Source organism: Thamnophis sirtalis, unplaced genomic scaffold, assembly GCF_051295495.1.
Source record: "Thamnophis sirtalis isolate CommonGarterSnake01/CBP01778 unplaced genomic scaffold, rThaSir2_p1.2 scaffold_6, whole genome shotgun sequence".
NCBI classification, from domain to species: Eukaryota; Metazoa; Chordata; class Lepidosauria; order Squamata; family Natricidae; genus Thamnophis; species Thamnophis sirtalis.
This window is the reverse complement of record NW_028261386.1, coordinates 83883141-83897936: the sequence shown is the minus strand read 5'-3', so window position 1 is coordinate 83897936 and position 14796 is coordinate 83883141. Positions and strand designations below refer to the sequence as shown.

The window sequence follows — 14796 nt, the reverse complement described above, 5'->3', positions numbered from 1 at the left end:
CATGTGTCCTTTAAATGTGGAGAGTTTTCCTTTTGAATTAATTTTGTATTAAAATATTGTTTTATGCCAAATTTAACTGCATTGAGGTACTTAACCATACTATGTACATATGCATGCATATTATGTTCAATTTATTGTTAGTTTCCTCCATGCTTAATTTTAGATATTATAATAGAAAATCCGTATTAGTCTTTAGTGAGAAAAATCTGGCAGCACTTTTTCTGACTTGCAGATTTTGTTAAAATACGTAAGCATTTGTGAGCTACATTCACATCATCAGATCCAACTGATGACGTGAGCTGCAGCCACAGTAGCTTGTACCTCTTAATATGTTTCTCAGAAAAAATGCTACCATAATCCTGTGAATCCATGCTGTTTTAGTAATTAAATTAAATTAATTTTATATTTCTTAATATTTTAAATTATTATTGTTTTGCTCAGGCAATTCATTCTGTAGCTTGGCATCACGAAGGAAAGCAATTTATTTGTAGCCATTCAGATGGCACTTTGACTATATGGAATATAAGGAACCCTACTAAGCCATTGCAGACAATCACTCCCCATGGTAAGTTCACAGTGTATGTGTTTTGTATTTAATATGTTGGTACACTATGCCTTCGGTTGTACTTCTCCACATATCTAGAAGTAAATCTTATTGAATTTGCTCCCATATTGATCCTACAGTGACTAAATGTTCCTAGATTGTTACAGAATATTTGTATATTCTTATATGTACAAAAATATTTTTCAGTGTCTTATTCTCAGATACATAGATTAGTGTAAGTAATAACATATTACTTACACTGCATATGGCCAGGCTTGCTTTATTTTTTTTTTTTACTGTTAAAACTAATTTGACTTTTTAAAAATTAAAAGCAAATATGTTTCAGAATTAGGTTGTAGGTCATTATTACAATATAAGAGTGTTACAATATTTCATTGTGTTTAAATACTAATACTGGTTTTAATTTGGTCCTGATACGTAAAATCTTTATTTAAGTATAATGTTAGTGTGACAAAAAAAGATTTATCCTTTGCCATTTTCTAGGAACAGTTTATATTAAATTCTATTCAATTCAGTAACTGTCAATTACTGATGGTTATTTTAGATAAATGCTCATTTCTTATAAAATACACGGGGATGATTCCACTTAAACAGTTATAACAAAACTGGACTAAACAGATTTTCCTGCTCATTCTTTCCATTGCATACTCTATTTAGCAAAGATTACAGGTAGTCCTCAAGTCACAACAGTTCACATAGCGATGGTTCAAAGCAGTGGTGGGTTTCAAAAATTGTTCGAACCTACTCTGTGGATGTGGCCTCCTTTGTGGGAGTGGCTTGCCGCCCATGTGACCGGATGGGAGTGGCTTGCTGCCCATGTGACCGGATATGAAGATGCCGACGACACTTGTCAGAACCACACACACAGCACTGGCATGCATAAGAATATGATGTAAACTTGTTTTTTAAAAGGCATCTTTGGTTTGTGTTAAAACAACTTCAACACACGCAATGTTCTGATTGCACCACAAAAGCAGTAGTCATCCTTACCTTTCACAGAGGCACTGAGTTTTATAAATATGAGCATGATAGTGTAGAATAATCATATCCCAAGGACCAGTGGTGGGTTTCAAAAAAATTTTGGAACCTCTTCTGTAGGTGTGGCCTGCTTTCCTGGTCCACTGGTGGAACTCTTCTAACCAGTTTGGTAGATTTGACGAACCGGTTCTACCGAATAGGTGCGTGCTGGTAGGAACCCACCTCTGGTTCAAAGTTACAACACCACCCTGAAAAGTACCTGAAGTTATGAATGTTGTTGCATTACGGTAGTTGTTCATCCTTATGACTGACTGCAGAGACACTGCAATGTCACCCCTGCCTATTCCCCCTTCCTGCTATGCTAGGCCAGTGATGCTCCATCGAAGTTTTAGGAACACTTAGCCACCACCTCCCCTCTAATTTCAATTTCCCATTCACTCTAACAATAAGGAGTTACCCTGAGAAGTTGAGAAAAGGGATGATTGTTCTCAGTAGGTCTTTTGCATGAAAGTTAAGCCGTATGGAACATATTGCTTTTCTAATACATGGATATATTGTTAAGATTGTAATATAATTTCTAAGATTTTGATAACTTTCAAATCAATTTTAAATAAAAATAAGGCAATATTTTGTTTTAGGGAAGCAGGTCAAAGATGGAAAGAAGCCAGAACCCTGTAAACCTATTCTTAAAGTGGAATACAAAACAACTAGAATTGGGTAAGAATTGAACCACAGTTATTTAATGATGACTTGAATACTTACTGTGTCTAAAGATGGAATGTATGATCTAGATTTGTCCTGGACAGAGTGCCTTTGATGGGATGCTCCATCAGAAGAGAGAAAGCAACTTCAGTGGATTCCATATTTTTTTCTGTGTATTGCTGCAACAATCCTCCATCCCTCCAAATCTAGGAGGCCTCAGAGGAAAGGCAAATAGATAAAAGTTAGATCTCCCTTACGGCATCCAAAATGTTCCCTGAGCTGAAGCTTTCCTATAAATGGAAGAACTCTTCCCCGCCCCCTCTGAATCCAGCCTACATTTTGCAATTTAAGATGTTTTAAAAATATTTAATAAGCATTCAAAATGCAGAAATAACTGTTGGTATTCATGAGGTCTTCAGTTTGATACAGTAAAAAGATATCAAAATTTATACACTGAAAATACTGTATCTATAAATATAACATCATAAAAATTGTTACATCTCTGGAAAGATTTTATTGAACTTTATATTATATCCCCAAATGTGACATTCCAAATTTATTTATGTATGGAAATTACAGAAAAAGAGCAAATTCCATTTCATGGATGGAAATATATTAATGGGATAGTTGATAGAACCAATCATTTTAATAAGTTTAGTACATTTTATGTGGAGTCCCTCTTTGATAAAGGAGTGACTTTGCTCAATCCTTGACCGAGATATGAAGCCCAGTTTATTTGAGTTTGGTGGAATGTGCTATGTTTGGGCACTAGGTTTTCCATTCCCTTTTCCTTTTATTACTATTGCTTTTATTGTTTTATTATTGCTTGTGAGTTACCCAGGGTTATGTTACATATGTTTAAGGCAGCTGTACAAAACTTTTAAATGAATACATAAATACATAACATTCTTCAAGTGCTCCAATTGTAGCTTGAAAGAGATACCTTTTTTAAAAAAGTATCCATTAATTGTTCATAACTCAGTACACTGTCAATTTTTCCATATTTTATTGTTTTTGTTTTAATATGGTCCAGTTCAGTCCATATAGTAAGCCTTATATTGTTTTATAATGAGGCAGAGGCACATAGAGTTCTTAATATATTATTCCACTAAATCCAACACTTCCATGTTTTTAATGTTATATTTCATTGTCTTAACTATTTATTTGTCTTGATTTTCAGAGAGCCTTTTATCATCTTGTCAGGTGGCTTATCATATGACACTGTTGGACGAAGACCCTGTTTAACTGTTATGCACGGAAAGAGCACTGCTGTTCTAGAAATGGATTACTCTATAGTAGATTTTCTAACTCTGTGTGAAACTCCATACTCTAATGGTGGGTTTTTTATTTTTATTTTCCTTTGTTCTATAATTCCAGCATTCCTTCATTACATTCTTTATTAACAGCATTCTCCACTCAACATCCAGCAGGAATGTTGGAACTAAACTCCCAGAACCATCACATTCCAATCATGTTAGCTTGCGATTCTAAAAGTTCCAACATTTCTAAAAACAACTAGATTATGTAAAATAGAATATCCAGTTCAGATTTATTTTTATTTATGTAATAAATTTGTTTCCCACCCATTTCACAGCAAGGTGACTCTGGGCGGCTTATAACATAAACTCTGGGCGACTTACAACATCAGATTTATAACCTGATTGGCTATGAAATTGTATAGATATTTACCCAATTTTCCCCTTATGAAAATATCGTCTCCCATCAGCCTACTGTGCAATAGTGATAATATTGAAAATAGATAAAAGTGTATTGGAGAAAATCATATATGAATTTTAATTGTCTGCAACTGTTTGCAAAGTGAGCCAATTTTTAAGTATGATTTTTGTAATTAAAATGGTGGAAGAAATCCATATAACAGAAGGAAAGTTCTTATACAAATTTTTAAAAATAGTAAATGAATAGATTAAAAAAATAAAAGAATGTTTTAAGTGCATGACAAAATAGTCACTAGAAGTATATGTATGGATAGTATCATACATAGATTTAATTTGATAATTTCTGTCCTGTTAGAACAGTGAGACAGTTATAATAATTAGATTAATTAGATTAACACTTATAAAGAGATTTTTAATTACAATAACATCTGATAAAGAGATTTTTTGAAAAGGGCAGTGCGTTAATTGATACAAAGTTAAGATTACACATTGTAAGCATCTGGGTAATAATCCACATTCACTGTCATTTTTAATTTCTATAGGTTTCTGATAATATACATAAATGTTTTTCCAATCCTCTTATGAAAATCATACTATTGTCCAGACATTTAGGATTGTAATTTCAATTATTTCTAATTAATATGACAATGCTGTTTTAGAGTAATGGAAGCTCTTGTTCAGTTTATTTGATAACTGTTGAATAGATATTAGGTGTAGGATCTCTGTTATTTCTAATTCTTGCATTGATAATATGGAATGTAATTGGAATGGAGAAATGTGTTTGGGAAATTGCTAAGAAGACCTTGCAGAGAAATGGGAGAGATATTTCGAATGTCATAATTGAATGGCTTGGAAAATACGATCCAGATTCTTAAAATTAAAAATAGAAGTTTAATTTCAGAATGGATCCAAGGAAATAGGGAGAGATGTGTTGGAATGAAAACTTTTGGAATACTGAGAAATTTCCAGTAAACTCTTTCAGAACTTTTCTTAGTTGCACTAGTTGCCCTCTCTGCCAGCTTCAATGATTTTTGCAATTTTCTATCGGAGTTGCTTCGTTTAGTGTGTGGGATTATCAGGCAGAAAAACAGAGGGACTTACCATTTGGCCAAGAGGAGAATACAAGTTATATTGTGACTTGCATTCTTCTTATATTCTTATCAGAATATTGTGACTCACATTCCTCTTTTTTCCTTATCAGTGAAAGCTTTTAATCCTTTCTGCCAAAGATAGGCAAAGCCATCAGTTTTGTTTGAGGTTTTGAGGAGTTCATTTTTTCTTGGTTTTGTTAGATGTATATTTAGCTGGATTTTTATATTAGTAGTTATGCTCATTTTGACTAGGTTCAATTGTTCTTAATTGTTTTATTAATGTTACACTGTTTAGGGATTTTTTTTACTGACAATTAGTAATAAAGTTTTGCAAAAGTGATACAAAATGCATGAGTAAAATACTAAACATGAATTATTCTGACATTTTCTGACAAATTAAAATAATCTCTTGTATGTCAATGCTTTATACCAGTGGTGTAAAGACATCACTGGTGTCTTATTACAGTCTTTGTATGAAATCAACAGTGGCTAAATATTTACCAAATGTGAATTATAAAGTGGCCTTCTTTGAATATTTGTATCTCTTTCTTAGATTTCCAAGAGCCATACGCTGTGGTTGTTCTCCTAGAAAAAGATTTAGTAGTTATTGACCTTGCACAAAATGGGTAAGATATAAAAATGTAATATGGAGATACCTATTTGTTTGCTTATTTTCTTATTCATGTTTAAAAATATACTGTTTTTATAGTGGTCAATTTTTTTATGAATTAGGTTTATTGGACATCTTGAAGAAACAGATTTTAATGAAGTTTTGGCATAATTAAGTTTAAATGAACTTAAATTTAGTTAACATATTTATATAGTATCTATATATGACATGCTATGGACATTTTAACTTTATCTAAATATAACTTTCTGATCTTAAAATTTGCATTTATTCACACACATGGAAAGTAGAGTTCAAGAACAGTCTTGAGGATCTTTCTCCTCGTTGAGCCTTCTTAGAAGTCTGTAAGCTTACATTTTAATATATTTCATTAACTGAAATTTTCCACAGTAAAATCTTGTATCACCTTTCTGTGATGTACTTTTAATAGATTTCTTGTATTCCCATTTTTCATACACATACTTTCTTACAAATGCCAAATCCTTGGCATAAGGTACAATATATGTATATTGTATGCCTATACGTACACCAGAAAATACATAAGAATACAGCACACATGCATATGAATCAAACTACTATAAATCAATATATAACACTAGTAATGGTCAGTAATTATGCTTCAAGTGTTCTTCAAGTGCTACATTTTTTTCTATTGTATTTGTTTCTTTTTCTCTTTTAATATTTTTATCATTGAAAGTATTTTGAAGAGTATCAAATTTAATTTGTAAAAAATAACAATCCTTGTCTTTTCTGCACCTCATGAAAGGTATCCTATATTTGAGAATCCATATCCCTTGAATATACATGAATCTCCAGTTACTTGTTGTGAATATTTTGCTGATTGCTCTGTAGACCTTATTCCAGCACTTTATTCAGTGGGTGCACGGCAAAAGCGTCAAGGCTATAGTAAAAAGGTAAAAAAAAGTCTTAATATAATATTCTGCAGTACTGTTATTTATATATTGGTGGGCAATTATTATTATTTAATTAATTATTTTTTAATAGGAATGGCCTATCAATGGTGGAAATTGGGGTTTGGTCACACAGAGTTATTCAGAGATTATCATTACTGGGTGAGTAATAAAATAGTAGATGCAGAATATCACTACATATTGAAAATCTTAGTCATAATGTATGTGTTACGTTTATTTCTTTTAATAGATTCCATTGATCATTCTAGTGCATAAAAATAGAATTAAGAACAAAGCAGATAGGATTGACTTCTTGTGTAATTTAAAAATAATCTTGTTTGAATTCATTCAAGTTTATTCTCTAGTAAGTGTTAAGATTGTAGCCTTGATTTGCCCTACTCTACAGAGCAAAAAGGCTCCTAACCTATTAATGAGATTAAAGACAACTAATCCTTCTAGATTCTGAGATGGTATAAAAAGAGAGGATTCTTTTTCCACTTTAAGAAAGTTAAATCTCAATATTCAACAACTACTGTATATTTCACGGGGATAAAAAAATATATCCAGACTTAGGTTGGAAGAAAAGAAAAAGGAAAGTCTAATTTCTTTTCAGATTACAAAGATACTTGTAATATTGCATCTAAGCAATAATTTGCTTATATTGTTGAACTAATAACATGTCGATGCTAAGAAATCAGTAACTATATAAAGCTGTACAATTGTTATATAAATTCAGCATAATTAAGTAAATCTCATTACTGTTCCATTTCTAAAAATACTTTAAAAATATTTCATATTTTAATAGGCATGCAGATGGATCAGTCAAGTTTTGGGATGCTTCTGCAAGTGAGTGATTTGCCACTTTCAATAAAGTTCTTACTCCCATACACACCCAAAAAACTGTTATAATAACAGCATAATACTAATGACATAGTAGTGACATTACTTGTCTCATTTTTTCTTTATTTGTTTGAATGTTAAGTATTAATATCAGTCTTGCTTTGATCCAATTGAATGAATGTACTTTAAATTAGTTGTGACAAAATTGTCTATTTTTAATAGGACAATTTTTAAAAACTCAACAATTTTTGATTATGCATTTTATCTTAGTGCCATATCACAATTAAAAATTATTTTAATATATAAAATTAAGTAGTCATGTTGTTGAAAATCCGTTATTTTTTCTTTAAAGGTATTAGAGATTGTAAAGTGTAATATCTTTCTCACAATAAATTCAACTCAGACACAGCTCTTTTTGTGCATTGATATTTGATGTCAGCCAATGTTAATGAAACTTAAACACCCTGCAATATAACCTTTATAGGAATTGCATTGTTTGAATGATATTCCTATTCCCTGTTTCAGAATTCCATCCCTTGAATAATAGTCCTATTTCTAAATGGAGAAATAGTATCCTCAAAATGATTTCATTCAAACATATAACCAAGATTATTTCTTAATTTATTCTAGTAACTTTGCAAGTACTATACAAATTAAAAACAGCTAAAGTATTTGAAAAAACTCGAAATAAGGAAGATAGACCAAGCACTGACATAGTAGATGAAGATCCATATGCCATTCAGATCATCTCATGGTGTCCAGAAAGCAGGATGCTGTGCATAGCAGGAGTTTCTGCACATGTCATTGTTTACAGATTCAGCAAACAAGAAATAACAACAGAAGTTATTCCGGTAATAGAATTCACTTAAATTCATTTCTACTTAAGTGGCTCACTTAACATTCATATCTATTGTTATCAAGATCCGTATATTTCAACAGTGAAAATATAGTAACAATGCCAACTTGCATATTTTTTGTTTCATCAGTTTTCATCAGTGTTGTAAGGTAAAAAAAAATGTTTCTTTTACTTTACAGTTCAGTCACAGGAAATCATTAAGCCCTATCCTAACCATTTTCCCTCTTGTGCTCTCTGGCATCCCTATGTACCTGTGGGACAGAAAGTTTAGTACAAGTAGTCCTTGGTTAACAATCACTCATTCAGCAACTGTTCAAAATTAGGATGGTGCTGAGCAAATGGTACTTACAATCTGTCTGTAAAGTTCCGGCTGTCCCAGCATTGCTGTGATCATGTGATTATAATCTGGCCACTTGGCAACCAGCTCACATTTATGATGGTTGCAGCATCCCATAGTCACATGATTGTCATTTGTGACCTTCCCTCTAGTTTACTATAATCAGAGTCAATGGGAATGTCAGTAGGAAAGGATGTAAGTAGCTCCTATAAGTCATTCCCACTCCTGTTACTTTCCTACACATCCTCCCACCTTCTGCACAGATGACCGAACTGATTCCAGGATACAGCATCCATTTGACCATCTTCCTCTACTCATCGCACTTTCAGACATGCTTTTACCAGGCCGTTGCAGTCATCTGTGCACTCTTCCACACTCTGGAGTACTTACCAACTGCCCAGCTGCACTTGTATCACAGCAGCCACAGCCAGCTTGCTTGTGACTTGCAACTTCCCGCCAGCTTCCCTATTGATGTTGCTTGCTGAAAGTCACAAGGAGGTCCTCAGTAAATGAATTGCAATCCTCGATTAGTGATGGCAACAGAGACTGCCAGAATTTCTGTCACTAAGTGCATGAAATTGCACTTTATGACAACATTGCTTAGCAATGCAAATTCTTGTCCTAATTATCTATAGCTGCTTTCAATTGAGAAATGTTATAGTTTTGTCAGTTCATTTTTATCATATCCAGGAAAATGGTTTATTTTATTATTGATTGTTTGATTAGGTTTATGTAGTTGATGGAGTCTACAGTAGGATCTCAGTATAAGAGGATATAGTATAAAAATCTGATTGGCTGTCATTTATTCTAGATAGAAATGCTTATGGAGTCTCTTAGGTGTTGAATGACAAGAGTAGAAATACAATAGCAATAGCAATAGCAGTTAGACTTATATACCGCTTCATAGGGCTTTCAGCCCTCTCTAAGCGGTTTACAGAGTCAGCATATTGCCCCCAACAATCTGGGTCCTCATTTTACCCACCTCGGAAGGATGGAAGACTGAGTCAACCTTGAGCCGGTGAGATTTGAACAGCCGAACTGCAGAACTGCAGTCAGCCGAAGTAGCCTGCAGTGCTGCACTCTAACCACTGTGCCACCTCGGGTCTCAATGAGTTTTTTAACCAGAGTAGAATGCTGAGCTAGTTCTGAGTGTCTAGCAGTAATATTTGATTACTGCCTCAGGCTTGGGAACATGATATAAGAGTTCCAGTGATATGGAGTGCAGAAATTAGCTTAATTGACAAAGATGAGCCAAAATCTTCTCTGTTATTTCAGAGTCATCTATTCTGGTTTCTTGTAAGCTTTTGGTAGCAGCTCAAAGTACTGGTGTTAATATTTAATGACATCACCTAGAAGCATTTGCCCTATATGTAGCTCTCTAGTACTCAAATTTAAAAGTAGATTCTTTAATGTCTGTCTTTATGGCTGTTAGAGCCATGGGTGACATCTTCATAAAATACCTGCTTTGTTTTTGTAATAGTTTGATGGATGCATTTCAACTTCAGGATATTGACAAGATCAGTTATTTGCCTTTAAGAGAATGCGTCACTAATTTTAAATTCTTGTTATCAAGTTTGTGCTTTTTCATTCTCATTCACAGATGCTTGAAATACGGCTATTGTATGAAATAAATTATATAGAATCTCCTGATCCTGAGCAAATGCCACCATTGCCTACTCCAGGCACAGGTTCCAATCCTCAATCCATCATCCCCCAGTCTCATCCCTCCACTAGCAGTAGCTCTTCTGATGGACTTCGTGATAATGTCCCATGTTTAAAGTAAGTATAATAGTGTGTTCTAAATAATGGGAATTGCTTATCTTGAGTGCTTAAGCTGATGGAAATACTTCAATGTATTTTGTCACATATTGTTTAAGTTAGAATATTAAAATATAATCAGCTTCAGAATCTGAACAAACAAGGACTACTGGTGTAGAATTATCACTTTTTTTTTATGCTGGGTGACTTCATCTTCCCTGCTTTAGGGGCTGACTCTGGCAAGGCTTTGGAATTCCTCGCCTCCACAATCATACTTCAGGTCATCTATGGTCTGACATGTGTAGAAGGTTCAGATTTCATATTTGCCTTTTAGTTGTTATAGCAACTAAAAGGGATTTGATACCCCATTGTTATGGTCAGACCATATTGTTACTTAGTTACACAGAGTCGCCTCTATAGGATGGCAAGATTATTTGAATGATTCATCCCAGGCACCTAATGGATTCTACTGATTTCTGAGGAAAGTGTCAACAGAGACCACTCCTTCCTGAATGCTGTAACCAATTTGCACAATACTTTGTCCACAAAATTACTCACCATATTCTTGCATCTCCAAAGCCAGTATCTGTGGTAATAACTGGGATATTATTTTGTTCTCTGGAATTCCTTTTGGACTGTTTGTTCTGAGGAAGTGGACAGAGTGCTATCTCGACTATCCATTGTTACACATGGTTGGGCATTCTGGCTATTGTGAGGGCTGGTTAAAGGAACAACCATGTGGATCCATGAGCCTGTTAGTATCCCCTTACATTTGGGTCAGGGCCTGGCTGCCTAGAAGAAGGCAATAAACACTACCCTTGCTAAAAACAATGATTCTCACATTCTCTATCCCATAGTCTTGCATAAATATTGTGTGACTTCCAATGTTCAATTTCTCATAGACTGAGACAGCATTCAATTCCCTTTGCCATTTTAGACCTCTCGACAACTTTTGATATTATTGATCATAGTATCTGACTAGATGACCTCTGAGCCTTGTGAAAGTTTTTGTTTTCATTCTTTTAATGTTTTATTGCAACATCTAAGAGTAAGATTGAGGTGGGATAAAAACTGAATAAATACAAGAATAGATAAAAATTCAAAAAGAGAGCATTTTTATGAATTAAATGTTTACAGTTGTATGCTTTGCTCTAAATGTTTGCTTGTGGAGGTTTAAAGGATCTTCAAATCAATGAGCTATTTCTAGTAAATATTTAACAGCTGCTCTAGCGTGCAGAAATATGTAAAACCAATAATGAAATATATCTTTTGAAAAAGACTTTCCCTAGGCTAAGTATTAATGCACTTTTCATTTATGTTACAGAGTTAAAAATTCTCCCCTTAAACAGTCTCCAGGATACCAGACAGAGCTAGTTATCCAGTTAGTATGGGTGAGTGGTGAACCTCCTCAGCAAATAACAAGTCTTGCAATCAACTCTGCCTATGGATTGTAAGTAAACTGGTTTTACATTTTATCTCACTCAGATACTATATTAGAAAATGAACTCAATATTTTAACTCACAAAAATAGTAAATGAACTCAGTATTTTTTTATTCAGGTACTTTAAGGTTATATACAGCTGTATTAATATACTGGTATTTATTGCAGTAGTGCTGTAGACTTAGTCTAGAGTTCCATTAATTATAATAACAATCTATTGCATTTCTATATAAATAGTGGGAGAAATAACTATTGATGTAAGGGCTGTATGACATTTTAAATATAAATTTTTTAAAAAGTATGATTGATGTAAGTTGAAGAGAAAAGTGTAACTGTACTGGGAAGGGAAAGATAAAGAAAGGGAACAAAATTGAATGGTAATAAGATGAGGGGAACATGTACAGGAAAGGAAAGGCCTGTTTAAGTATTGGAGAAAGGGTTAAAAATCACTAGATAAGCAATCCTAACTGCTGGCTAATCGTCAAAGAAATTGTTAATTTCAGCAGAGATGCCTAAGTTATTTGCATCTTTGTACGTTGCTATCTATTAAATATTCTCTTTTTAAAATCAGAGAATATAAGAAGCCCCTCAATTCACAAGTACCGTAATTATTGGGGGTAAAACGTCATTCTTTTGTGTATTATGAATAGTATTCATTCATATTGCCCAACTAGATTGATGATGTATCTGTTCATTTATATGGATGATTAATTTTGTGAAACTGTACATGCCCAGAAAATGTCAACCATTTTATATTCCCATGGCATAGCATAATAATAATGTATTAATATTTTGTCTGTATTTTTAAAGTTATTGCTGTTTAATAAATTAAGCAGCCAATGTGGAACTTAATATTAAAGAATATTTTATTTTAAAATTATGTATAAAATTTATATCTATGCATACACATAATCTTTTTATAAAATAATGAAAAGTTGTTGTCAAAATCTATGTCAAAAACTATGGCAGTTATCAAATATTGGTTTGATATGTTGCTATGTTTTAGTCAAAAAGTAGAATGTCTGAAAAACTGATAATAATGAAACTGTATATTCTGGAGCTCTAGCTAAAGGAAAATGTTTGCAAAAATTAAATTTTTGATGAGAGAGTAAGAGAATAGGAATAATAAGAGCAGGAAACCTTGAGGAAGAGGCTTTGAAGTATTCAGATACTTAGAATAAATCCATGTTACTATTATTGAAGTTATTTTTCAGTTACTTTTTTAGTCTGAATGTGCATATTGGAAAATTAAGTTATCAGTAGAAAACATTCATCTGAAATATGTTTTTTTTCCAATAACTCTTTTCCAGAGTAGTTTTTGGTAATTGTAATGGTATTGCAATGGTTGATTACATTCAAAAGACCATGCTTTTAAACCTTGGCACTATTGAATTGTATGGCTCTAATGATCCTTATCGGAGGGAACCTCGATCTCCACGTAAAAGTAGACAACCATCTGGAGGTAAGGGGCTAATAAAAATGTATACTTTGCTTTTTAGAAGTGTGGATTACTAGCTTTTTCTTTGAAAATGACAAGTAATCAAAGCCAGATAGTAGCTAGGTAGTTAGTAGGATTTTCTTCTAGAAAACCTCCCTTCTGGTTATCATGGACAAACTTACTCATACTAAATTGTTCAGATACTAACACCTTCAATTAAACAGTATCAGTTTATCATATTCTGCTCATTATTTTCAAATTCTCCCTCATGGATTTCTTTTTGGAAATTTCTGAACTAATTACTTCAGTCATAACCCCCAACGCTTCTCCCATCTTTCATTTTTATTTTTTTTAATTCCATACTTCTTATAGTATATTAAATTTGATTGGGAAAAAAAGTCAATAGTCTCTCTGTCATTAGGAGTGTGGCCTACGTCTGAACAGACAATTCTGGAAGTGCTGAACACTACTCTTTAGGACTGGGCAGCTGTTGATACCTTCTTAAAGTAGCTTTATAGCTGTGTTTGTAAGTCTAGGATAGGCATGCTACAATTAACAGGAGTCAACATGGGTTTGCTACAAATAAATCATGTGAGTCTAACTTCGTTTCCTTCTTTGATAGAGTTGCTAACTTTGTAGACGTAATGTACAGTGTCTTAGTGAGGTTAGACTTTGGCATGATATTTAATTTATAAAACAGTAAAATATGAGTTAAATATTAGCTGGGCCCACAGTTGATTAAATGAATTCTCGAAAGACTGGTCATTAAAATTTCTGCTTTGAAGGTAATATAAGTGAAGTACACTATCCTAGTCTCTGTGCTGCTCAACTATTTTTTTTTATTAATGACTTGGATGAGATTGTTTAGAAAACATTTACCAGATTTATAGATTATACCAAACTGGGAGGAGGAGGAGTTTAGATGAAACAAGACTCAAAAATCTTAAGCAGTTAGGCCAAATGGAATTAATTGACTGGAATGGAATTAATATAATGAAATTTACTGGGCAGGAAAATTAAAGTTCTAAATCTGGATAGGAAAAATGTATAGATCTTGCTTGGCAGTAATACGTGTAAAAAGGATGTAAGTGTTCTTGTTGATTACAAGTTAAATTCAGCCAGCCGTGGGGCACTGCTGCTAAAAGAACAAATGCTATTTTAGGATGCATTAACAAAATAGAGTCCAGATCATGGGAAGTAATTATTAACTCTACTCTTGCCCTGGTCAGATCCCATTTGGAATACTGTGTCTAGTTATGGGCATCACAGTTCAAAAAGGATGGTGATAAATGAGAACAAGTTCAAAGGACTTCCAAAATGGTGAAGTATATGGAAGTCAAGCTTTAAAGAGTCAACTCAGTAGAAAAGATGACTGAGAAAAGATATGATAGCAACTATCAAATGTCACATATAAACTGGAATGGAAATTTTTTCTGTTGACCCAGAAGACGGGATGAGAACTATTTTTTTTCCAAAGATTTTATAGTAGCTAGCAATAGCAATAGCAGTAGACTTATATACCGCTTCATAGGCCTTTCAGGCCTCTCTAAGCGGTTTACAGAGAGTCAGCATATT

The 14796-nt window shown here is 33.3% G+C and overlaps 1 protein-coding gene across 4 annotated transcripts in view; it reads left to right on the top strand.

Annotated features, from left to right (window-relative positions):
• The window catches only part of STXBP5 (syntaxin binding protein 5), a 150668-nt gene that overhangs the window by 102466 nt on the left and 33406 nt on the right, over positions 1 to 14796 (top strand). For all 4 annotated transcript variants that reach the window (XM_014073881.2, XM_014073880.2, XM_087718318.1 and 1 more), the window contains exons 8-18: positions 442 to 565; positions 2182 to 2260; positions 3426 to 3580; positions 5566 to 5638; positions 6407 to 6554; positions 6646 to 6713; positions 7357 to 7397; positions 8022 to 8242; positions 10185 to 10363; positions 11667 to 11792; positions 13094 to 13245. In XM_014073881.2, coding sequence (XP_013929356.1) covers positions 442 to 565; positions 2182 to 2260; positions 3426 to 3580; positions 5566 to 5638; positions 6407 to 6554; positions 6646 to 6713; positions 7357 to 7397; positions 8022 to 8242; positions 10185 to 10363; positions 11667 to 11792; positions 13094 to 13245 — 1366 coding nt within the window. The remainder of the gene's footprint in view (positions 1 to 441; positions 566 to 2181; positions 2261 to 3425; positions 3581 to 5565; positions 5639 to 6406; positions 6555 to 6645; positions 6714 to 7356; positions 7398 to 8021; positions 8243 to 10184; positions 10364 to 11666; positions 11793 to 13093; positions 13246 to 14796) is intronic.